At 44.9% G+C, this 25,942-nt stretch overlaps 1 protein-coding gene across 6 annotated transcripts in view; it reads left to right on the top strand.

The window, feature by feature from the left end:
- Positions 1-24,061, top strand: part of RALGPS1 (Ral GEF with PH domain and SH3 binding motif 1) — a 337,921-nt gene extending 313,860 nt beyond the window's left edge. For 4 of the 6 annotated variants that reach the window (XM_044268329.1, XM_044268331.1, XM_044268330.1 and 1 more), the window contains 8 exons: positions 3,011-3,062; positions 4,286-4,366; positions 11,203-11,259; positions 11,851-11,956; positions 13,973-14,065; positions 15,298-15,403; positions 19,936-20,048; positions 22,800-24,061. In XM_044268329.1, coding sequence (XP_044124264.1) covers positions 3,011-3,062; positions 4,286-4,366; positions 11,203-11,259; positions 11,851-11,956; positions 13,973-14,065; positions 15,298-15,403; positions 19,936-20,048; positions 22,800-22,829 — 638 coding nt within the window. In that variant the 3' untranslated portion in view covers positions 22,830-24,061. The remainder of the gene's footprint in view (positions 1-3,010; positions 3,063-4,285; positions 4,367-11,202; positions 11,260-11,850; positions 11,957-13,972; positions 14,066-15,297; positions 15,404-19,935; positions 20,049-22,799) is intronic. The other 2 variants (XM_044268333.1, XM_044268334.1) reach the window with 2 other exon arrangements.
- The last annotated feature ends 1,881 nt before the right edge of the window (positions 24,062-25,942 follow it).

Raw genomic sequence — 25,942 nt, 5'->3', positions numbered from 1 at the left:
AACAATATATCAGTCTCCTGCTTTATAACATGCTGCCTGCAGCTCAAACACCATGGTAAATGTGACCGGTTCCCTTTAACTCTGAAGTGCCTGCTCACACTGGAGGCAGTTTAATGTAGATAGTGAGGTAATGGTAACAGTCATGGGTTCTGCCATTTGCATATAGGGATATTTATTAAAGTTTACGCCACAATTGTGGCGTAAAAAGTCGCACATTATGGCACACACCAAATGTGTGCCATAATTAGCAACTTTTTAGTTTTTTTTGCCACTTTTCAAAGTGGTGAAAGAAGGGGCTGGGCTTAGTCGGAGGGGCGGGGCTTTGCTTGGCCGCCAGATTTACTATAACTCTCACCAGAAACTGACAGAAGTTATAGCTGAGTCTGCGCCAGCCACGTGGACTTCAACTTCTGGTGCATGGCAGCACTGAGATCTCTCAACAGTGCAAGAAAACGCCAGTCTTCCCCACTATGCCTTTATATCGTTTGTCTTTTTTCTGGAAAATGCTTCCCCAGTGCCCAGCTGGACGGGCCTTCCTTTTCAAAATGCCCAGAACCGCCAGCCTTCCGTTTTCTTATCCACCCCTAACCTCCCAAAGGCTTTCTCCCCTGATGTCACTCTGATGCAGATCCAAATCTCACGCAGGCGGCGCCTTCGCTCCCTTCAGTGGGCGAGCTCCTCGGAGAGCTGTTTTGCCCAAGCGTAGGCTGCATTGCATGCTAACTTTGGGCACTTTGAAAAGGAAAGTCCGCCTAGCTGGGCACTTGGGAGACATTTTCCAAAACAATAAATGTAATTTTCCTGGAGGCTGAAATAACACACAGTAGTCATAAAGGTACAGTAAGCATACAATGCGTATACAACGTTCTGATGGCCATCAGTGGGCATCTGGTGCACTGCACATGCCATAAAGAACTGCTATTGAGTTTTCCAGATGGAGCCTCTGAATTTACGGCTGCCTTGGCCAAGCAGCCATCACTATTACCAAGTACACATGAGACTGAGCTGGAAAGACTCTTGAGTGTCACGTGACCCTTTCCACATGGACACCAATTATAAGTTATGTATGAACATCCTTTACAGGGGTTGTGTCACAAATAGTATTCTATATTTTTCAAACCAGCACTGGGATCTGAATACTTTTGTATTTGCATGTAATTAATAATTTACTATAGCCACTGAGTTATTCAATAAAATGTATCTGTATAGCGCCACCTGCTGTTTGTTCTTTTCCTTATTTCTTCTCCATCTCACTTTGGTGGGGGCACATGCTCATTTTAAATCTTTATCTTTGACCAACCCTATCTTCTGTTAGAAGCTGTGGTAGTTACAGAATGAGAGCTACAGCAGAAAGGACACACCCTCTCTGTAATGAATGGGTAGATCTGGATCCCTGTAAAGTACAGGGATGGCTTTAGCTTTGTTAGGTAGAGATTGCCATGTACTATATGATGTCTGATTTTCATTTTTTACGTCAATCATGGGATCACCCCTTTAAGCATTAGATAATGTGTATTATATCACATGACTTCTAGCCATGGCACACAATGGCTCCCATAGTTATCTCATATCTCAATGGCCATGATGTCACTAGGAGGACTGGTGGTAGGGGAAGGAATATGTCTAAAAAAGTTTTTCGATATTCACTCCTGGAAAACCCTTTACTTTCACACAACCTACTGCACTATCCCAAGTATTTTGGCGTATTACAGTCCGACAGAGACCAAAAGGACATGCTTTTGGCCTCTATCAGGTGAATTGGGGCCTATAGATATATCTGATGTATACACTAAACTGCGCTGTGAAACTAGCCTACAGCCATGTGCAGATATTTACAGTTTGAATTGTTAAATATGTGACAGATCCTGAAGAAACCTGTAATGCCATGGTGTCAGACTTCAGGGGCTGCAGAACCTGCGGAGATCGTCTGCTATGTCAGACTTCATGGGCGTCAGAACCTGCAGAGATCGTCTGCTGTGTCAGACTTCAGGGGCGCTGTAACCTGCGGAGATCATCTGCTGTGTCAGACTTCAGGGGTGTTGGAACCTGCGGAGATTGTCTGCTGTGTCAGACTTCAGGGGTGTCGGAACCTGCGGAGATTGTCTGCTGTGTCAAACTTCAGGGGTGATGAAACCTGCGGAGATTGTCTGCTGTGTCAAACTTCAGGGGCGCTGTAACCTGCGGAGATCGTCTGCTGTGTCAGACTTCAGGGGTGTTGGAACCTGCGGAGATCGTCTGCTGTGTCAGACTTCAGGGCTGTCGGAACCTGCAGAGATTGTCTGCTGTGTCAGACTTCAGGGGTGTCGGAACCTGCGGAGATTGTCTGCTGTGTCAGACTTCAGGGGTGTCGGAACCTGCAGAGATTGTCTGTCTGCTGTGTCAAACTTCAGGGGTGATGAAACCTGCGGAGATTGTCTGTGGTGTCTTGTAATATTCATAATAATCTCGCCTTGTTAGGAGTGTGCAGTGTTCCTTCCAGTATTCATTCAGCTGTTGTGAAACTAAAACTCCCAGCAGCTTGTGGTTATCTGGGCATGCTGGGAGTTAGTTTCACATCAGACCTAGAGCCATAACCGAAAGACTCCATATGAGTAACGTGCAGCACGGTGAAGTGGATATAGGAGTATCCAGGGGACGGGAGGAGTCAGGGGCTGCTGGCAAGAAATGGATGATGGGAGCAGTTACTGATGAGATTAGACTGGTTTATTCATTTGATCAGATTATTAGACCATGAAAACACAGAGTATTGTTCATAAGTGCAGTTGTATGGAATATAGTCTTGCTGGGGGCTGTTGTGTATAATAAGTTTGTGTTATGGTCCTGCCCAGCAGTTGTCATGTTGGGAGTTATAGTGTTGTATGTATATACAGAAAAATAATAGTATTCTGGACGGGTCATGTTGCGGGTAGAATTGCGTTATGGTCATGACTAGAGATTTAGGAGTTTAGCAATTTATGGTAAACCCGATTATTTCACTAAATTGGATGTTTCTCTCCTCTTTGTCTTGCAGGAAGCAGTGAAAGTTCAGAGTTTAGTGAAGAGGTGTCGTCTGTGCTTGACAGGTGAGTCGCTGCTTCGGTTATCTTCTACTACGGATACATCCATGAATATCTGATGATAAGATGCAAATACCGTCCTGGGGGCTTCCTGCTGATGCAATAAACTAGTAGTAGGTAAAGACGCATGCATCCCCACATAGATCCAGGAAACACGGAGTAGAAATCCTTAATCTTCCCCTCTAACACTGTACGTTCAGGCAGAACATTCCCAGGTCGACACTGGATCACGCTCGTGTCACTGTCACCATCCAGATTGTTCTGTATGTTTTGTGTTCAGTGTTTTATGTCCTTATAGAAGTTTATCTTCTACATAAAAATATCCACATACCATGAAAGCAAAGCACCTGATAATGAGGGGATGGGATCCACCTCGATGCGCAGTAGAAGTCTTTACTAAACTAGACACTAGTCAGACTCCACCTGGAAGGGCTATTATTCTCTACACCAGGGGTGCCCAACCTGCGGCCCTCCAGCTGTTGTAAAACTACAACTCCCACCATGCCTTGATGTAGGCTGTCCGAGCATGCAGGGAGTTGTAATTTTGCAACAGCTGAAGGACTGCAGGTTGGGCATCCTTGCTCTACACAATGGAGCCATAAAGCCATGTGGCATAATGGAGAGTTCACACTTCTCCTGGCCTGGATGGGTCCTCTCCCATTTGCCTCCACTTCTGTGTGGCCCCTGATGCTCTACCCCCTATGGGGTAACTATGAGACTGTATGAGCCGCCCCTTCATGCGGTGCTGTGTCATAAACCAGGATTTACCCTTTAGAAATGAATGTGGAACTTTTGGCCACCCACCCTGCTTGGCGTGGAGGCTGAGCCCAGCCAGCCTGGCATAATTATTGTAAAGTACTCTAGAAAATGATGCTGGCCTTCTCCAGCACAGAGTTTTCATCCCAAATCAGTGATGGTATGATGACCAGACTGGGCAGCACAGTAGTAGGATAGGCCCACATCTCAGACATCAAAAAAGCAAGAAGCATAGTCCATGGAAATGTCTGAAATCGGTCCATGCTTTGGTGGATTTCCTACTTATATATATATATATATATATATATATAAATATTAAGTGCCACCCTATAAGGCTACACCTAAAAAGATCTCCTTTTACGTGGGAGTAACTCTGGGTCAGCCGTGTAGTATTGTTATCTGCATGTTACTTGGGTATGCTTTTTTTTTGCACCATGCACGGTATTCGAACTCATGTTTAAATTTGCAAACAGGGGTCGTATGTATGCCACGCTGGGTCCCAACTGGAGGGTCCCGGTACGGAACTCTCCCAGGAGTCGAAGCTGTGTGTACAGGTACATATAGGTGGTGGGTCTATCCTCTTCAATGAGTAAAGACTTAAAGTGCACCTTCATACAACGGACGCAGCCATTTTTGTTGCCTGAACCACCGGTACAGTGGAACCTCGTGCCTCTGTAAGGGTCATTATACCCATTCCCATAAACATTGCTTCAGCTCACAATATGGCTGCCTCCGATATGTGTAATCATCTGGAACGCTCTATCAAACTGCATGCCTGACTGATCACTAATCTGAGCTTTCTGTAGTAAGACTATATTCTGTATATCTGCTGTTCTCCTCATTACAACTTCCGTATTCTGTGCCGCCTCATTTACAGTGATCATATACAAAGAGCTCCAGACACAAAGTATCTGGAAAGATTGGCACCGTCTTTATATACAACCAGAATCAGAACTGAGAACAATAGAAAGAAGCGTTATATTACAAAGTAACCAAATATGTTATATAAAAAAAAAAAAGCTAATTACATACGTAAATACCTAATTCTATCGGTGCCGTCTGGTGGACAGTATAATTATTAGCGTTACAATATTTTATTTACTTTAGTTCCACAAAAAAAAAATTATTATTTATCTGTAAGATTCTAATATATGCAAATGAGTTTTAATATATGCAGATGAGCCCCTAGGAGCAACGGGGGCGTTGCTGTTACACCTAGAGGCTCAGAGCTCTCTACAACTGCCGCGCTCTCTGCACCTCAACTCACATGGCCAGACGTGATGACATTTCACTGCCTGGCCCTGTCAATAAAAGTGCAGAGAGAGCAGAGCCTCCAGGTGTTGCTCCTAGAGGCTCATTTGCATATACTAAAACTTCATTTTTCTCAGCAATGCGGGCACATAGGAACATGGGACTGACACAGATGCCTTCAGCTGCCAAGTTCACATGTAACAGGTCAGCCAGTGTCATAGATGGGCTTTAATTACCTGACCTTACATAATCATGTTTGCCTATGCTGCTGTAAGTTCAGGTCATGAGACCCATGGTAGGGCCAGGAATTGTGGGTGTAATGCATATGATAAAATGTGCACACGTTATGGCTGTCTGATCGAGGCCTAGTGGTGTAATATCCATAGAGGAAAGCTCGGAGGTATCTAAACGAGTACAGGTCAAAGCTGGGGTCACACAATGCCATTTTTTTATGTATTTGTATGATTTCTTTTTTAAAGCTTAACACAGTAGCACCATGTGAACACTGCCAATAGAGATCGTTCAGAATTCAAGCTGTTATAGAGGCTGGAAAAATGAAAGCAGTGATCTGATTGGTTACCATGGATGAAAGTGTAATTAAGTCAATTTTCACATGGCCGTAAATTCCATATTACAGCCACACCACCTGGGCCTCATGATGTCCTACTGACCAGGAGGTCTCCATATCAGTTCTGGGGAGATCAGATGTTGTGGCTGCTATACAGCCTTGTGAGACCACCATATGGGTCCAGCATCATTATAGTGACCTGCTTACCCAGTGTCGACACATGGCCACCACAACCCATTCTGAATGGGGGCTCCATACGTACAGCCATATTTATATAATGGAGAGATCAGCTAAAGGATGTGGAAACTTCCTAACGTACAGAAGAAGAACTTAAAGGGAAACTGTCATTGTGAGAATGCAGTGCAATCTGCAGGCAGCAGGTTATAGAGCAGGAGGCAAAACTTGTAATTTATAAATGTAAATTTCTCCTTATTCTGGCCTTTGAAGTCCAGTAGGCGGTCCTATCAGTGACTGAAGTCCAGTAGGCGGTCCTATCAGTGACTGAAGTCCAGTAGGCGGTCCTATCAGTGACTGAAGTCCAGTAGGCGGTCCTATCAGTGACTGAAGTCCAGTAGGCGGTCCTATCAGTGACTGAAGTCCAGTAGGCGGTCCTATCAGTGACTGAAGTCCAGTAGGCGGTCCTATCAGTGACTGAAGTCCAGTAGGCGGTCCTATCAGTGACTGAAGTCCAGTAGGCGGTCCTATCAGTGACTGAAGTCCAGTAGGCGGTCCTATCAGTGACTGAAGTCCAGTAGGCGGTCCTATCAGTGACTGAAGTCCAGTAGGCGGTCCTATCAGTGACTGAAGTCCAGTAGGCGGTCCTATCAGTGACTGAAGTCCAGTAGGCGGTCCTATCGGTGACTGAAGTCCAGTAGGCGGTCCTATCGGTGACTGAAGTCCAGTAGGCGGTCCTATCGGTGACTGACGTCCAGGAGGCGGTCCTATCGGTGAATGACGTCCAGGAGGCGGTCCTATCGGTGAATGACGTCCAGGAGGCGGTCCTATCGGTGAATGACGTCCAGGAGGCGGTCCTATCAGTGATTAACTGTGTATACAGAGAGCTGTCAATCTTCTCCCACAGTCTGCTCTGCTCCTCCTGCTCTATAACCTGCAGATTGCACATTCTCATGGTGAATGGTTCCCGTTAAGACTCGATAACCGTGTGATGTTTGTTCCTCTTCTAATCAGTTTTTTCATCATTAAGAGGTTGTTTATTTTAACGCAAATTTTTATGAAAATATTTTATAATATTGCCGAATAAAAACCATGTCATAAAATCACGATGCACTGAAATTCCAAGTGGTGAAAGGCAGTATAAGAAACATAGCCCAAAAAAAGTTGTAGTATAGTAAAACTACTATATTCATGTACTGTAAATACAGGTGCAGAGGATTAAAAAAAATTGTTTTAGATTTTAAGTGATTGTTTCGCAGTAGAGATGTGCCAGTCACATTGGTATCCAGTGGGAGCATGACCGTTTCCTCTGCAATAGTTTTCACGATGTCGACAAGACCTAACCCTGCCCTTATATACGGCGGTCAGTCCTGCCCTCATGTACGGCGGTCAGTCCTGTCCTCATTTACGGCAGTCAGTCCTGTCCTCATGTACGGCAGTCAGTCAGCCCTGTCCTCATGTACGGCAGTCAGTCAGCCCTGTCCTCATGTACGGCAGTCAGTCAGCTCTGTCCTCATGTACGGCAGTCAGTCAGCCCTGTCCTCATGTACGGCAGTCAGTCAGCCCTGTCCTCATGTACGGCAGTCAGTCAGCCCTGTCCTCATGTACGGCAGTCAGTCAGCCCTGTCCTCATGTACGGCAGTCAGTCCTGTCCTGTTATGTTCTGTCCCTTACTATATTATCACCCTCGTCTTGTATGTTCCAGTGTTTCCTCTTACTACAATGAATGACATGTAGACACCTTTTACATTTGGGCAATCTTCCAGTCATAATAATAGTGTTTGTCATCACCTATTCACTTGGCCGCAATTAAAGGGTTTCTGTCATCAGAAAAATCGTTATGTAGCTGGCTGACATAAGCGATGTGCTAATGTCAGCAGAACATAACTGTATGACATATCTCCCTGCCTGCCGCCATTAGCGCTAAATAATGACTTTTATAATATGCAAATGAGCCTCTAGGTGCTAGTGGGGCGTTGCTGCAGCACCTGGAGGCTCCGTCCTCTCACCGTTTGGCACGCCCTTGTAAAGGGGATTGACATCCTTTTAGTATTAGGCGCAGGCGCAGTGAGTGAAGGATTTGTGGGGCACGGAGGAGACCGAGGATGTGACTCCCTTTTACAAGGGCATGCCAAACGGTGAGAGGACTCATTTGCATATTATAAAAGTCATTATTTAGCGCGAACGGCAGCAGGCAGGGAGTTATGTTATGTTCTGCTGACATTAGCACATCGCTAATGTCAGCCAGCTACAAAACGATTTTTCTGATGACAGAAACCCTTTAACCCTTAGCATAGTGCCAGTGACTCCTAACTATGTGCATGGTGAATATGACACCAGGACAAGGTCTCTTCATTGACTCTCTGCTGTTGTTTCGGCTGGAAGTTTCCTATATTTATTTTATTCACTTATATAGCGCTACTATATTCCGCAGCGCTTTACAGACATTAGCATCCAATTGTCCCCAATGGGACTCACAATCTAAGGTATATGCACTTGAAGCCTCAGAAATGTCCCCACTACCACTCCATCTTAAAATGATGTTGTTTTTACCATTTTAACCTCACCCCTATTATAAATTAATATTTTACTATTATAAAAAAAAAAGAATTTGAATGAATTTATTTTTGGAATAATCTGATAACTACTGATTCCATACGTGGAATGGTGGGACTGCTGGCGGCACACTGATATTCCAGCTACTGTACAAGCATATGTTCTATAAGTTACCACTCTGAATGTGACTGGCAGCCTAGTTGCTGGGGATCCACTGCCTGACAACCTGTCACATTGCCTAAAGCAGGCATCCTCAAACTGCGGCCCTCCAGCTGTTGTAAAACTACAACTCCCACAATGCCCTGCTGTAGGCTGATACCTGTAGGCTGTTCGGGCATGCTGGGAGTTGTAGTTTTGCAACAGCTGGAGGGCCGCAGTTTGAGGATGCCTGGCCTAAAGCAATCACCACAGAGCTAAGGAAAGGGAATGCGCAGGACATAAGCCGCTTGAGCGCCACAATAAATGATGTTTCTGTGCACAATTACCGCATGTCTGCAGAACATGACGAGCCTACTGAATAATGACTGTGGATGTCGACGATTATTGGGACTTTGATGAATACAGGTGTGACTGTGGTTACCCCAGGTTCCTCTTCTCTTCCATATCACACTCAGAGGCCCCAGGAAGCAGAGATATGAGGAGCTGTTTGTTGGGGCTCTCACACTGTCATTTCTCCTTGTGACACGAAAGGAACGTTGTGGTCACCAGTAATACCTTCTGCCTAAACCTGTGATGGCTAACCTCCGGCACTCCAGCTGTGGTAAAACTACGACTCCCAAAATGTGCAACGGCCGGGTCCAGCGTATGGGGTATTTTTTGCCCCTTAGGAGGTTTCTACAAAATATGTCCCTCTTATAGAGCAAGTAAACGTGACGCCAGTTGCGGTTAAAAAACGGGACCATGGAGTCCCCTTTGTAGATGGTAATGTAGGAAGGCCAGAGTGGTGTTGAATAGGCCACAATATCCCTGGAGATGTTGTGTAAGCACTTGTGTCACGGTGCTCCTACCTGAATACGGGTGGATCCCAGATGTGGTTGACTGAGGCAGTGCAAAAGGGGATGAAGAACTTGGATGGGGTAGAACAAAGGTTGAGTCCAGACTTGGTAAACGTTGAACAGTTGCTTTTACTTGGCATAAACGGTAATCCATACAGTTTCCAGACTTTATCTTGGTTTCCTATAGGTTTTAGCAGGAAAATACTTCTGCAAACAATCTCAGCTCTGCTATGCTGTAGCTTCCTCAGCTCTGCTATGTTAGCAATAGTAGTAGTCTCTTTCTCTGTATGTATTCCTAGGAACTTCTTGTCCTGGTATTTAGTACCTCAAGCTTTGGCTCAGCTTGGGTGAAGGCCAGTGGCATAACTAGCAAATTTTTGAATGGGGCCCCCCTCCCCCAGTAATTTTTTCGCAACCCCTTCCTTTCATGCCGCCCCCATTCCTGTGGCTAGTAAAGATCGCTCTCTCAGACCAGGCCCGGCAGCTGTTCCATCCGTTTTCTACACTGTACACTATACTGTCACTGTATATAATTTCATTGTGTAATACTGTTGAGGGGTCCCTGGCAAAATCTTTTAGTCCTCCTCCTCCTGGATGGGCCCCCTTCTGGGTCAGGGCCCCAAAGCAGCCGCTTCCCCTGCTTCCCCTATAGTTACGTCCCTGGTGAAGGCAATGCAAGCCCAGGAGGGGACATGCAACCATATAGTCCTTTTTGCAGGCAGAACCTGCAGTCAGTGCTCTGCTGGCCTACACATAACCGGTCCCTTAGGAGGGTTAAAGCAAGACTCTTTTTGCAGGCTCGCCCAGGAGGGACGAGAACCTGCTGCTTCCCCAGACAGGGGCTAAGCTAGACTGACTCACTACAAACTAACTCCCCCTCTCCTTCTCCCTCTAGAGGCAGAGAGAGAAAGGACAATCCAGTCCATTCCCTGGTACTACCACTGCCAAGTGTTGCTGCCACCTGGTGGTAACATAACAATTACTTGGAGTATATAAGCACATTATCAGACGATGACGTGAAAGACATTAAAATACAGGTATTAGCACATAGGAAATGGTAGCAAGGTATGAAAAGGAGTGGTAATGGCACTCTGTGTTATTACAGATGTACACTTGCTTGGCTGTTCTCAGAACTCCATAGAAATGAATGGAGCATGCTGGGAGTCGTAGTTTCACCACAGCTAGAGTGCCGGAGGTTAGCCATCACTGGCCTAAAGAATCACATTATTGACACTGCCGAACTTTTATTTTGTTAAAGGGGTTTCCCCAAATTACTGTTACGGTGTATGTCATCAATCCCGAGCTGCTGGGTCCCCTCCTATCCCAGCACGATTATCGGCCAGCCTCGAAATCTGACTGTTCTTGCTCATTGAAATGAATGGAAACTGCTCAGAAAGAGCACGGAGTAATTCTGTAAGGCTCACATCACAGTCCTTTATTTTGCCTTATATTTTCTGTCAAAATGGCAGATACCTTGGTGAAACCCAGTGTACCCCATAGAAAGTCAGTGTGGTATGTCCGGTGCTATTGGTGTACGCTGCCCGCCAGAATCGGCAGGGTGTTGTGGTTTATTTATCTCAACCACATCTCCATGGACAACTAGGACCAAACCTGCCCCATTGCTGGGATAGCGAGGAGCGGGAATCTCAGCAACCACCAGTGCCTGTGACTTTTTCTATTTCCAATTTGGAAAAACCCCTTTAATCAGGAGAGGACAGCCCCCGCCGGTGGTCTTATTTTTATCGGATCGGCCTATTAGACTGTACTGTATGTTGTGTCCTGTCTGTACTAAAGTGTTGAGGTGCAGCCTCCGCAGCGCACATGTATCGTGTATTTTCTCTTCCAGCTCCACGCGCTCTGAACGTACCAGTGCCTGGATACAGACCGGAGTGGCCAGGGGGCGGTGAGTACAGTCCTCACTCCTGATCACAAGGTATCTCATACGTGGCCTTGTTAAAGTTCTGTGTACAGACCTGTAACGTGGCGTAACCTGTATCGGGGAGCCCTCCGATTCTACATGGACGTACACAGAGCTTTTCCTTTTTTTCTTAATCCATAAAAAATGGTGGCATGCTGCCGCTGCATAATGCATCATTCATACTACAGGGTTCTTCTCCCCTGAAGCTAGCTGGACATGGTCTGTGCATATGGCAGTGCTGCATCTATGGACCCTGATACAATAAAGGGGTGCATGTGACATCCCCAGAAATATATCTTAGGATAGGCAGTGTCACTAGAATATTGAAGCCGCACAATGTGGAGACAATCTGACATGCAGGAGCTTGTAACGAAAAAAACATGGTGTGAACAGAGCCTGAGCAGTTCCAGGTGTTATTACGACACCAGACATGAAGTACTGACCATCACCCAGAAGAGACAGATGATATCTGCTAGACAGGACCGGCCTCTGCCCACACATTTCTACACTACAGTTTATAATTAGAAATGCCGCGTTAATGAGATGGATCATTTTCTCTCCTTTTACTTGGTACAGGCCATCGGGTGCATGCAGCTGCATTCTGGGAAGCTCATCTGGAGCCATTTCTATGGAAGGGCCACTCAGAAGAAAAACCTTACTCAAAGAAGGGAAAAAGCCCACGGTAAAGTCTTATATATTTTTAGCAGCAGTCTGAAACACAGCCACTAGATGGCGCTCCAAATACAGAATAATTAGACCTTGTATTACTAAGAAACAGCCACAAGAGGGCACTATTGTCAACTATTGTATGTGATGCTATTTTTGAGGTACTCATGAATAAAAATGTATTAGGGTGCTCGAACACTACAGGGGAAATTCATTAGTCCCTCACACCGCTTTTTAGCATAAAAAAGTCACAAATCCACCGGATTTGCAACTTTTCAATGCAATTGCTACTTTTCTAATCACAATTGGCATTTTACGCTGTCCTTGCCAATTAAACATGGCGAGGCCAGTGTGTGGGCATGTCCATATGGCCAGCGGCCATAGATTTCATTCCAGCGCACAGACTGCCGGAGGAGACATATCTTAAATGACATGCCTCCTCCAGCATCCCAGGCCCCATCAACATCAGCAAAGCAGACGCCTGTCTTGATGAATCGGGGCCCACATCGTTTTGGTTTGTGGTTTTTTTTCTTGCTTTGTGCTGCATTATTTTTTTTTGCCATTTTTGGTGCACTTATTTTTTTATATTTTATCACCGTCTGTGATTTTAAATATAGGGTTTGCAATTTTAAATAGAAATGCATGAATTGCAAACCCTTTCTACAGGACACTGCCCCAAGCCCTCTAAAAAAAAACAAAAAAAAAACGCAGCCGGAAAAATGTGTAAAAACAAAAACCCACTGAGTGTGAAACCTCCCTTAGGCTTCCTTCATACATAGTTTTGCTCTGGTGGTTTTTGACCGCTAAATGAATGCCATTTTTCCATCCTGCATGCGTTCAAACAGCTGAGTGGGGGGGATTTGATCTGATATTGATTACCTATTTTGAGGCTTGATCCGCTCTGTATGTCTGGAAGGTCCACCCTTAGGCCTTATGAACACCGTCCAGTCAATATGCGGGCATCGGCCATGTGTTCCCCGCATTCACTTGAATGGGTCCGCAATCCGGAGCTGTGGTGCGGAACGGAGGCATGTAAGCACTACGCAGTGCTTCCGTGGTGTTTCTGTCTGTGCCTCCGCACCGCAAAAAAATAGAACATGTTACATTTTTTTGCTTTGCGGACGGATCACAGACCCATCCAAGTTGAATGGGTCTCGATCCATCCCAGCCGCCGCACGGACATTGCCCGTGCATTGGGGACCGCAGATTGCCCCCAAAGCACGGAATGGCCATGTGCATGAGGCCTTATACACATGAGTAGTATGGAGGCTCCATACATCAGGCATTTAGTGGCCGCTACAAACACTACACTTCAGAACTTGCCCAGGAAGTCAAAAGCATTGATATATGAGCACAAGATCTACATAACCGCACAGAAACCACTGGGACTCTGATAACTGCTGTGCAGTGCAGTACCGGAGGGAAACATGACACAGTGAGTGCACCAGCATGCCCTGGCTGAGTAGTTGGTCGTGCTTGCGCACTATAGGAAACGGCACCAGCTATGTGATTTCCCGCAGTCCCAGCCACCAGAGAGGCCAGCGCCTTTTGCTATAGTGTGCCAGCACGACCATTGTTGATGGATTGCAGGGTGGTTGTAACTAGTGTTGAGTGAAGGTACATTCGAAGTCGCTTTGTTCAAGACTTCGGATTAATACTGTACGGAGATCAGTCTCTGTACAGTACTAGAATGTACGGGCTCCGATGAGTCAAGGATAGTTATTCGCAAAGCCGCACGAGGAGATCCACTAAGCACGACCATTGCAAGGTGGTTGCAACCATGGAAATGGGCTGTGTAGAATGATAGAAAAATGAATCCAGCCACCAAAGGAGGAAATTTGGGCAATCACAATACATTAGTAAGTGACTTGTATCAACTTCCTCTACATAATAAATGCTATTTGCTGAAGTGAGACAACCCCTTTAAGTCCAGGCATTTTACATGCCTCACAATGCACTTCATCATAGAATTTAATTGATTTTCAAAGGTGAAAATGGAGTAACCCTTTAATTTTCCATTTTTGTGTGTTAGCTCTCCTCGTGGACACGGTATTGGGTGACACTTACAGGATCAACAATTCTCTACTTTGGGGCCAAGTCTTTAAGAGGCAATGAAAGAAAGAATGTGAGTATTACAGCTGGAAGAGCGCCCCCCTGAAGTGTATCCTCATCACGTCCTCTGTCTGAGACGTCTCAACATCCTCTTCAGCCATTGCAAAATTTACTTGATATAACAAAGGCTTTATACCAATGGTTTAAATAAATGACTGTCACCCAGCTTTTTAGAGATCACAAAACTTACACCTTTGTGCAGAGTTATATTTCTAAAAGCCTACAAGTCCAAATTATATTTGTGAACCTGGAAGCCCAGGATGAGCAGTGCCATGGGCAGATAGAAAGATGGAGACTGCTACAATCTGTGGAGCCATTCAGATTTAGCAACCAACATCTGGGAAAAAGTTTTCATTGAGGTCAGAAGTACAGCCGGGATGAGGTGATAGATGGCTAGCTAGGGAGCCATATGGGGGGTACACTAATTGTAATCTCTGACTAAGGCCATATCCACAAAATGCACATGCGGTCCGTGTTGCATCTGCATTTTTTGGGGACCCCTTGACTTCAATGGGTCTGCGGTCTGCATTTTATGGACAGGTATAAGACATGTTCTATCCTTTTGTGGAACGGATTTACGGATGCAGAAAACACATGCTTTCCGTATCCGTAGACCCGTTCCGCAAAAAGATAGACTATGCGGACCACAGACCTATTAAAAATAATGGGTCCGCAAATAAAATGACAGCACAGGGGCCAAAAAACTGATATGGAAGTGACCTAACACCACAGCGGCTGATTGGTAATGAGAATAATCCTCAGAGGCGTGTACAGGCCGGAGCAAAGCGTGACCATGAGGCCTCACACAATTACATGCGCTCTCTATAGCAGGGATCAGCTGCTGTGAAATTACAACTCCCAGCATGCAGCGGCTGTTCTTATAACTCCTATAAAAGTGAATGGCGCATTCTGGGAGTCGTAGTTTCAAAACACCTGGAGTGCTGCAGGTTGCTGATCCCTGCTCTATATAGCATAGCACTGTTATGGCTGCCACACATCAGAAAGGATCATGAAGTCCCATAGTCTAATTCGGAATGTGCCCTCTCCTGGCAGGTGCATGACTTCAGGCTCCAACCCATGACTAGGTACATATACAAACGCTGCACAAGCTTTGGTATTTTATATGTTTGCTGCCCGTGGTCCAGATTTTCTTGAATGGCGGACCCCACAGCAGCCATTACAGCGCCCTCACTGAAATTGCTTGGAGGGAGATCTTATTAATTGCTCATTGTTTGGTATTTTCAGTACAAGTCTACACCCAGTAAGAAAGTGTCAGTATTGGGATGGATGGTGGTTTTACCAGATGACCCGGAGCATCCAAATATTTTCCAGCTCAACAACCCTGATAAAGGTGAGTAGTGTCACATAGCACGTCCTGTGTCCGCAGGGATTGCTTCATAGATGACATAATCCATCTCGGTCAGAAATTGCATTAAATAAATGTTTTCCAGCAAGCAGTATACAAACCGGATTCCAAAAAAGTTGGGACACTATACAAATCGTGAATAAAAACTGAATGCAATGATGTGGAGGTGCCAACTTCTAATATTTTATTCAGAATAGAACATAAATCACAGAACAAAAGTTTAAACTGAGAAAATGTACCATTTTAAGGGGAAAATATGTTGAATCAGAATTTCATGGTGTCAACAAATCCCCAAAAAGTTGGGACAAGGCCATTTTCACCACTGTGTGGCATCTCCCCTTCTTCTTACAACACTCAACAGACGTCTGGGGACCGAGGAGACCAGTTTCTCCAGTTTAGAAATAGGAATGCTCTCCCATTCTTGTCTAATACAGGCCTCTAACTGTTCAATCGTCTTGGGCCTTCTTTGTTGCATCTTCCTCTTTATGATGCGCCAAATGTGCTCTATAGGTGAAAGATCTGGACTGCAGACCGGCCATTTCAGTACCCGGATCCTTCTCCTACGCAGCCATGTTGCTGTGATTGATGCAGAATGTGGTCTGGCATTATCTTGTTGAAAAATGCAGGGTCTTCCCTGAAAGAGATGACGTCTGGATGGGAGCAGATGTTGTTCTAGAACCTGAATATATTTTTCTGCATTGATGGTGCCTTTCCAGACATGCAAGCTGCCCATGCCACACGCACTCATGCAACCCCATACCATCAGAGATGCAGGCTTCTGAACTGAGCGTTGATAACAACTTGGGTTGTCCTTGTCCTCTTTGGTCCGGATGACATGGCGTCCCAGATTTCCAAAAAGAACTTTGAATCGTGACTCGTCTGACCACAGAACAGTCTTCCATTTTGCCACACTCCATTTAAATGATCCCTGGCCCAGTGAAAACGCCTGAGCTTGTGGATCTTGCTTAGAAATGGCTTCTTCTTTGCACTGTAGAGTTTCAGCTGGCAGCGGCGGATGGCACGGTGGATTGTGTTCACTGACAATGGTTTCTGGAAGTATTCCTGAGCCCATTCTGTGATTTCCTTTACAGTAGCATTCCTGTTTGTGGGGCAGTGTCGTTTAAGGGCCCGGAGATCACGGGCATCCAGGATGGTTTTACGGCCTTGACCCTTACGCACAGAGATTGTTCCAGATTCTCTGAATCTTCGGATGATGTTATGCACAGTTGATGATGATAGATGCAAAGTCTTTGCAATTTTTCGCTGGGTAACACCTTTCTAATACTGCTCCACTATCTTTCTGCGCAACATTGTGGGAATTGGTGATCCTCTACCCATCTTGGCTTCTGAGAGACACTACCACTCTGAGAAGCTCTTTTTATACCCAATCATGTTGCCAATTGACCTAATTAGTGTTAATTGGTCTTCCAGCTCTTCGTTATGCTCAAATTTACTTTTTCCAGCCTCTTATTGCTACTTGTCCCAACTTTTTGGGGATTTGTTGACACCGTGAAAATTTGAATCAACTTATTTTTCCTTTAAAATGATACATTTACTCGGATTAAACGTTTGATCTGTCATCTATGTTCTATTACAAATAAAATATTGACATTTTCCATCTCCACATCATTGCATTCAGTTTTTATTCACAATTTGTTTAGTGTCCCAACTTTTTTGGAATCCGGTTTGTATTAAATCTGCAGATAAGTATCAAGAAGGAACTGGTTCTGCTCTGTGTGAAAGGCAGACTGGCTCCAGCGTGAGGAGGAGAAGATACAGTATGGATTAGTGCTCATCATGTACCCTGAGCTCAAATATATAAGTGTCCCCCTGGCATGAAGTAGGTGACTCCCTCTCAGGCTCAGAATATGGGGGGGGGGGGGGGGGAGAGATGTGTCACATGGAGATATCCCCAAAGAATGTGATTTCTTGTGCTTTTTATTGTGGGAAGGAAGAGGGGGGGTACGCTCTACAAGAGTAGGGGGGGGGGTACGCTTCCATGTTGTCCCCATTCATTCTCAATGGGAACAAAACTGAACAGAACAGAGTGCTCCAAAAAGGTTGCATTCCCATACCGGGCATGCTGCGGTTTTCTTTCCATCATGGGATGTGGAGGAAAACGGATACATCAGGACCCACAATGCAAGTCAATGGGGACAGATACGTTTTCTCTGACACAATAGAAAACTGATCCGTCCCCCATTGACCTTCAATGGAGTTCATGACGAATGCAGATGGTTGTATTATCAGTAACGGAAGCATTTTTGCTGAACCCTGCTGGATAAAGCAAAAACGCTAGTGTGAAAGTAGCATAAGACTGGTTTTATAATGTGCTACCCGTATAATTGCTGCACATTATTGGTGTACATGTATGGCAGCCCACGAGGTGGCGCTCTGTCTAACAGAACCAGCAGATTGCCCCCAAATACATGACAAGTTAGGACTTGTATGGAGGTTGGAAAATCCCTTGTAGACAGCGCTGCTGCCTGGCCAACACCCTTTACTCCTCAATCTCATCAAGAGCCAGAAATCGTAATTAATTTGGCAGGTCCCTCACATGATAACAGACTAATAATCCCTTTCTATTGTGATCCGCCTTATTCACCTAATCAGGCCGCTGTTTGACCGACCAAGATCAATACCCTGTGCATGTGGCTTGGAAGGAAGGACAGCTACAGGCAGTCTCAGTAATGCAAGATACACCTTGTATTGTGTTTAATGGCTAAAAGAAACAGTTGAGAGATTTCCTGCTTTAGGCCTCATTCACATGAACATGAAAAACGGCAGTTTAAGAACCAAATAGTCTAATCATGTGACTTTTTTTTTTACGGCCAGTGAATAGTGACCGTCACAAAATAGTCTTATTTTTGGCTGTTTTCACGGCCAGACGGACCCTGTTGAAATCAATGGGATCATTTTTAATGGCCATTTAGACAGGAGTGCACCTAACAACTAGGGCTTTTCAGGGGTTAAAATAAAACTAAATATATTCACCTCACCACTTGCACATGCAAGTACCCTCGCCCCTCACTGGAGGCAGCAGGACCTGTGCTCCCAGTGTGATGACATCATGCTGGGAGCTTCGGGCCCTGCTGCCTGCAGTCTGCAGCAAGTATCCCCACACGACCCATCTCCGCACAGCATAAAAACGTATGGGCTCTGGCAAGGCGACGTTCGTTATTCCCGAAGAATTGCGAGACTTCGGCGAATAAACTTCAGTCATTGGTTTTTAAACTTCAACTTCTGATCCATGCTTTAAAAATTTAATCTCGAGTTATTCACTGAAGTCCCGCAAGACTTCGGTCATAACAAATTTGCCTCGCCAGAGCCCGTACATGTGAATGCTGTACGGAGACTAATCTCAGCATTCAAACTAAGTTTTGAATTAATTGACTTGAGATCTGAAGCTCCATTCGCTGAACACTAATTACAGTTGAAGTATCTCTGTATGCTCCACCTCCATGATGTCCTCAGTGCCTCGTATTATCACAGGGGCCTTCCCATGGAGATGGAGCCATATGTGTGTATCGATGAGCAGTTGCATTTTCATGTGTATTTATTCATGTACATCTGCTGGTAATTAATGCTACGCCTAAGGATTCTGTGTCAGTCCGAAACGCGTCGGCGATACACGATGTGCACATTCTGTTTTAACTTTATTTGTGCAGGTGGTTGCTGGATACGATGAGGGGGATTTATCAAATCTGGTGTAAAGTAGAACTGCCCATAGCAACCAATCAGATCTCACCTTTTATTTTTCAGAGCTCCTTTGGAAAATGAAAGGTGGAATCTGATTGGTTGCTATGGGCAGCTAAGCCCAGTTCTACTTTACTCTAGTTTTGATAAATCTCAATGTGTTTATATACAGTAGGTGGAGGCTTCTAATCCATATATTCTGAAAGTGTCCATTGGTCATCAGATATGATGGAAAGTATATACAATCGATGTGCGGGCGTTGATTATCATTTATTTTTGTATCCAGTAACTTGGAGCGCACATGCCAGTTACACATATTGGTTAGTACTGGACTTACAGAATATAGTCTTTCCAATTCATGAGACTACTGCCAGGTGTGCACTACTCTACCCATCAGCTGTTGCTAGGCAGGCTGTCTCCCAAAGAGGAAGATCTAGTCTGAAAAATAGGAAAAGGACATCTATCTAGCAACAGCGCCCATCCTACCCTCCGATTTTTAGGCCTGCTCCTCTCTGAATTCCTCCACTTGTAATAAGCAGTGACCGTCCATGGAGGTTGTATCTTGTTTCTAACCCCAGGCAAACTCACCTCACCTCCCCGCCGTGCTCCCAGTATGTGACGGCGGCCATAGCTATAGGATAACAGCGATTGCTGAGAAAGACTGTGAGGAGTTGAAACGTTGGTAGGTTTGGGGTGATTACGTAATAAACTACCGCTGCATATACTGCATATTCTCTTATGTCAGGCGTCCACCCACGGCTGTAGGAACAAGGTTGTGCTGCTTGGTATTATTTTTTGAATGACTTCTCCTTCTTCTTTAGGAAATGTTTACAAGTTCCAGACTGGCTCCCGGTTTCATGCAATTTTATGGCACAAACACTTGGACGACGCATGTAAAAGCAACAGGCCGCCGGTGAGTGACACGGAGCAGCTGGTAAGAGGAATTATTCTATATAAATGCCACAATTTATTAGTCATAACTGTGAACATAACATAAGAATTACTAGAAGAGCTCCTCTGCCTGTGACCCCATGTCAACACTTCCTGTCAGGGGCATATACAGCTGAAAAAGGGCTTAATAGGAAGGAGTAAAATGCCCCCTTGCCGATGCTGGTTGATATCACTCCACTGTAGACAAGAGGATTTGATGCTTCCTACACCTTGCCAACATTTTAGGTCTTGTGGCGAGGGTATCCCTGCTCAGGTTCTCACCAGTAACATAAGGGGACAGGCCAGTCTGGGATGGGGCCCCATAGGATTGCCGTTATTGTAAGTACACCTTTGCTTCCTGCCCTGGGTTCTGGGCAGCTTAAGAGTCCATTCACACGTCCGCAAAATGGGTCCGCATTCGTTCCGCAATTTTCAAATGGGGCAGGAATGTGCTGTCCACATCCACATTTGCGGATCTGCACTTGTTCTATTTTTTTGGCGGAAACGGAAGCACATGTCCTATTCTAGATTAGGCATTTTCTATTATAGTACCAGTGATGTGCGGTCCGCAAATTGCGGAATGCACATTTGCCAGTGTCCGTGTTTTGCGGCTCTGCAAAACACTTACGGACGAGTGAATGGACCCTAAAGGGCATCTGTCAGCAGATTTGTCCCTATGACACTGGCTGACTTGTTCCATGTGCGCTTGGCAGCTGAAGACATCTGTGTTGGTCCCATGTTCATATGTGCCCGCATTGCTGAGAAAAATTTAGTTTTAAAATATGCAAATGAGCCTCTAGGAGCAACACGGGCGTTTCCATTACACCTAGAGGCTCTGCTCTCTCTGCAATTGCCACGCCCCTTGCACTTTGATTGACAGGACCAGGCAGTGTAAGCATGATCATACCTGGTCCTATAAATCAAAGTGCAGAGGGCGCAGCAGTTGCAGAGCCTCTAGGTGTAATGGTAACGCCCCCGTTGCTCCTAGAGGCTCATTTCCATATATTAAAGCATTATTTTTCTCAGCAATGCACGCACATATGAACATGGGACCAACACAGATGCCGAGCGCACATGTAACAGGTCTGCCAGTGTCATAGGTACAGATGCCCTCATCCTAGGTATGCAGTCAGTGATTACCAACATTTCATCCGACAATATGGAGTAATTTGAAGACTGAAGGAAGAAATGTGCTCACAGGTCTCACTGAGGACGAGGCTCACAGGTGACAGGAAACGCAGGGGTTTTTCTCAGGAAAGAAAGTGTGAGCGACGTTACTGAGAATAAAGTACTACAAAATCACAGACCCCTGCAGTATATACCCTCTGATCTGAAATACTCTGTGGTGCTGTTAGAATTGCAATACTTTGCTTGGTTACAGGTCCAGCGCTGTGACATGTCTTAGTTCGGGTGCGCTGCTTTAGTCCCTTGTAATGAGATTTAGGGTCCATTCACACTTCCGGACGTGTGAATGGACCCTAACAGTATAATTTGAGTCCTGATTCTAGTCAAGTGCACATAATTTGCCGTCTTGTAATAGTCTATGCAAAATTGTATTGGTCTTTAGCTCTATTTTTATGAGATACTCCCAGAATGTTTTTCTGGCTGCCCTCTGTTAAAAGCTTTTGCAAATAGAAAGAAAAGAGCCACAGATAATGACCTCATATATTGAAATACCAGGAAGATGGAAGACAACACCAGCCAGGGCATACACAGATATCAGAGGGCCCTACTGCAAAACTTGACATGGGCCCCCAGTGAGATTTCTGACTGATTTTAAAAATTTATGGAATCCATTTAATACTCAGGACAATCTCATACCTTCCAACATTTGAAAGTCACAAAGAGGGGGGGTGGGGGAGTAAATACTCACCTGGTTCCTATGATCAGAACTCATCCTACAAAGCCCAGCAAACGCCATGCATGCGTGACCCCATCCTGCCTGCTGGTGAGCACTGGCATCTGAGCTGAATGGTGAAGCAGGCAGCCATCCACTCCCCGCTTCACCATTACAATCAGAAGTCTCTGCAATTTGTGGACGCAGACACAGCCGAGAGCGGGATGTACCTCAGCTGTTCCGGGACAGTGGTCAGCTACCGAAATCTGGAACTGTCCTGCCGGATACAGGACTGTTGGGAGGTACGCATTCTACTCTTGTTACCCAGAACAACTCATCAGATACATGGATTCTGCTACCTCTGTGTAGGAAATTGTGGATATGCTAGAAGCTAAACTAAAACGTCACTAGAAAAGCAGAGTGCCAACCAATCTGCCCGGTATAGCAGCTTCCACATTGGTGCTCACACAGCTTTTCCACATCCCTGAATGGCTCAAGTACATATCAAGACAAGATGAGAGTTCAAAGTAAAAAGTCACAAGGCAGAACCCCTGGGAAAGCTGTGTGACAGAGTAGAGGACAGGACAATAGCAAACAGTCAGAGCACTCTTTACAATCCTGCCCGACCCTGGTTTCGCTCCACGCTTGGTCTCGCTCCTGATTTATGTGAAAGAGTTGCACAGACTCTACAACAGCAACATTTTTTAAATGACCATTTCAAAGGCTTCTCGTTTTTGCATTTAGTAAGCAAAATGAATTATAGGAAAAAAACTAAAATCAGCACAAAGTGTCCATAATGTCCAGTTATTCATGTACTTTCAGGAATCCTGTAATGATGTCTTAATGGCATGCTGATTTGTATAACTGCTCCATTAGTGTATTGGAAAACATAACTTCTTTGCTTGTCTCTTCCTGCAGGCTCCTACTAATCTCATGTCTTTTGAATGAAATGACCAGTCATTTTCCAGATTAAAAAAGTGCCAAACGAATGAGACCTCAGCGAAGACGAGCTACAAGTCTCAAGGGGGACGAGAACATTTGCACCTTCCTCCAAAACTGAAAGGAAAACATAGACATTCGCCATGGAGTCTGGATGGAGCCTTGGACGTAGAAGACTGACTGACTGTTTTCTACCTGGCTGTATTTAACACATTAGTTGCTGACTAATCTTGTGCTCACCGGGAGCCATGGATGGACCTTGGACTACAGGCCACCATCCTTTTTTTGCCTATTGGTTTTTTAACACTGATTTTTAAACTGATCCGCTGCTGTGTGTGCCAGACATGACCTATTTATATTAACCCATGTTGGGTTTAAAGCTCATGACAAAAACAAAGAAAAAAGCCCAAATCTTCAGTGTTACCTATTACAACTTGTCCGACAAAAAGTTCGTGAACAACAGTTTTGTAACTCCAGTGCACTCACCGCTCATCGTTGTGGCCGCCTCATACTTTTGTAGAAAAAAAAAAAGGGAAAGAAAAAACACAAAAATAGTAAATGGACTTCCTGTACATTGTTCAATGTTGTCTGATCCAATCTGTGAGCATGAATTTTGGCACAAAAATAATGATTAAAAAAAATTGCTTTTTATTCAGTTTGCTTTTAGTTGTGGAGCAGGAGAATCTTTGTTGATCTGAACAATATTTCACTATTTTATTTTTATTTACTATATTAGTATAAAAATAAAAAATAAAAGAGTAGGGACCGATTGTACCCAATGAAATGTGTGGTTAAAGGTACAGGTTTTATTACGTCACAGAGAAAATTGATGAGGGAAGAACAGACTCTGCTCACAGTGATGTCTTCTAATGTGTATTTTTATGAGTTTCCCCATGAGGTTAAATTGTTTCCCACAAACGCTAGTCTGGGACGTCCATTCTTGGCAGAGAGGTGGCCCTGTCTCCATCATAGTCTTATAGTTTCATTTTCTGGATGAATTGCATAGGCTTTTTTTTTTTTTATTGAACCCCTGCAGTGCCTCCAGTATAAATAGTGGCCCCCACACAGTGCCTTCTGTAGATATAATGCGCCCCCGAGCTTTGCAGACTCTGGTTCGGTGTTCATGTGGTGTAGGAATTCTGTTATGATGGAATGCGAAACGGAAGGCTTTAAGAGGCATTCAGTTTCGTCATAATAGAACTTTACTATTATTATTTATTATTAAAGCGCCATTCATTCCATAGCGCTGTACATATGATAAGCGGTGCACATGCATAATACAGACAATTGCACTAAGCATGAACAAGACGAGTTACAAACTGGTACAGGAGAGGGGGCCCTGCCCGTGAGGGCTTACAATCTACATGGTATGGCAGAAGGACACAGTAGGTTAGGGTGAAGCTGGTCATGGCGGTATAGAGGCAGCAGGGTCACTGGTTGTGGTCAAGCATAACGGAAACCAGACAGATTAAAACTGAATGTCTCTTAAAGGCTTCCATTTTGCATTTCATAGTACATAACATAGTACATAAGGCCGAAAAAAGACATTTGTCTATCCAGTTCGGCCTGTCATCCTGCAAGTTGATCCAGAGAAAGGCAAAAAAAAAACAACAAAAAAAAACACTGAGGTAGAAGCCAATTTTCCTCACTTTTGGGAAATAAAAAATTCCTTCCCGACTCCATTCAGGCATCAGAATAACTCCCTGGATCAGCGACCCCTCTCTAGTAGCTATAGCCTGTAATATTATTACACTCCAGAAATACATCCAGGCCCCTCTTGGACTCTTTTAGTGAACTCCCCATCACCACCTCCTCAGACAGAGAGCTCCATAGTCCCACTGCTCTTACCGTAAAGAATCCTCTTCTATGTTTGTGTACAAACCTTCTTTCCTCCAGACGCAATTATAATGTTATCCATAACGGAATTCTTACACCACCCGAACACCGAACCTGTAAAGTTTGGGTTCGCTTATTACTAGTCAGAAGTGGCAAAAAAATAATAAGAATGATTACTCACCTCCACCATTCCAGTGCTGCTATAGTCCCGCTGCCAATCGGTGAGGACAGGAAGTGAAGAGTAGTGAGGACCAGAGCAGTATCAAAATGGCAGTGATGAAGGATTGGTAAGAAATAGGAGAGTAATAATTTTTTTTTGAATTTTAACCCCTTCTGACCAGAAAAATGTTACTGGAAAACCCGATTTCATAATACTGACGTATGCTCATCAATATCAGATCTGTCAGACTTCCTTCACTGCTGCCGATCAGCTGTTTGAGGAGGCTGCACTGCTGCTTCCTCTTCAATGTTTACCTGTCCAGGCATGTCCAAACTGCGGCCCTCCAGCTGTTGCAAAACTACAACTCCCAGCATGCTCTAATAGCTGTAAGCTATCCAGGCATGCTGGGAGTTGTAGTTTTGGAACAGCTGGAGGGCCGCAGTTTGGACATGCCTGCGTGTATGCGGACTGGATGGTAGCAGTGGTGCAGTGTAGTTATAGTTGTTCATCCCATTCACTTGAATTGGAGAGGAAGCTGTGATTACACTGCACCGCTGCTACAATCTAGAAGGTGTGCAGATAAATATTGAAGAGGATAGCACTTGAACAAGCGCTGCGGCCCCTTCAAACAGCCCTTCAGGAGTGGTGTCGGACCCCCACTGATCTGATATCCTCTGGCCGCCCATGCATCTAAACAGCAATGTTTCTTCTGTCTTCATTCACACCAGATAACCTTGTTGCAGTCGCTGGCTACACCCCTCCCCCGCCCTTTCAGAAAAGTGGCGAGGGTGATGTAAAAACACCAATTGCAACAATATTTTGTCACAATGGCATCTAAAAAGCTGCAAACACAAAGTTTACTACTTTTTAATACTAGAAATCAGGTGCAGGAAGATAATCTTCCCCTGTATGCTTTAAAACAGACTGAAATGTAGGCACATAATGCTTTGCAGGCAGACATCACATCCAGATTTACCTAACGTGGGGGCAGGGCTTTTCCAATTGAGGCCATAGATCACAAGCCGCTATCATCTGCTCATTTGTGTATTGGTTAGATATTGTTTGGATACATCTCCGTTACACAGACGCTGTGGAAACAGTTTCCTTAGACATTACTAATATAACG

The sequence above is a fragment of the Bufo gargarizans genome, chromosome 9 (genome assembly GCF_014858855.1).
Source record: "Bufo gargarizans isolate SCDJY-AF-19 chromosome 9, ASM1485885v1, whole genome shotgun sequence".
Classification (NCBI taxonomy): domain Eukaryota; kingdom Metazoa; phylum Chordata; class Amphibia; order Anura; family Bufonidae; genus Bufo; species Bufo gargarizans.
This window is presented reverse-complemented; position numbering and strand designations above follow the sequence as displayed.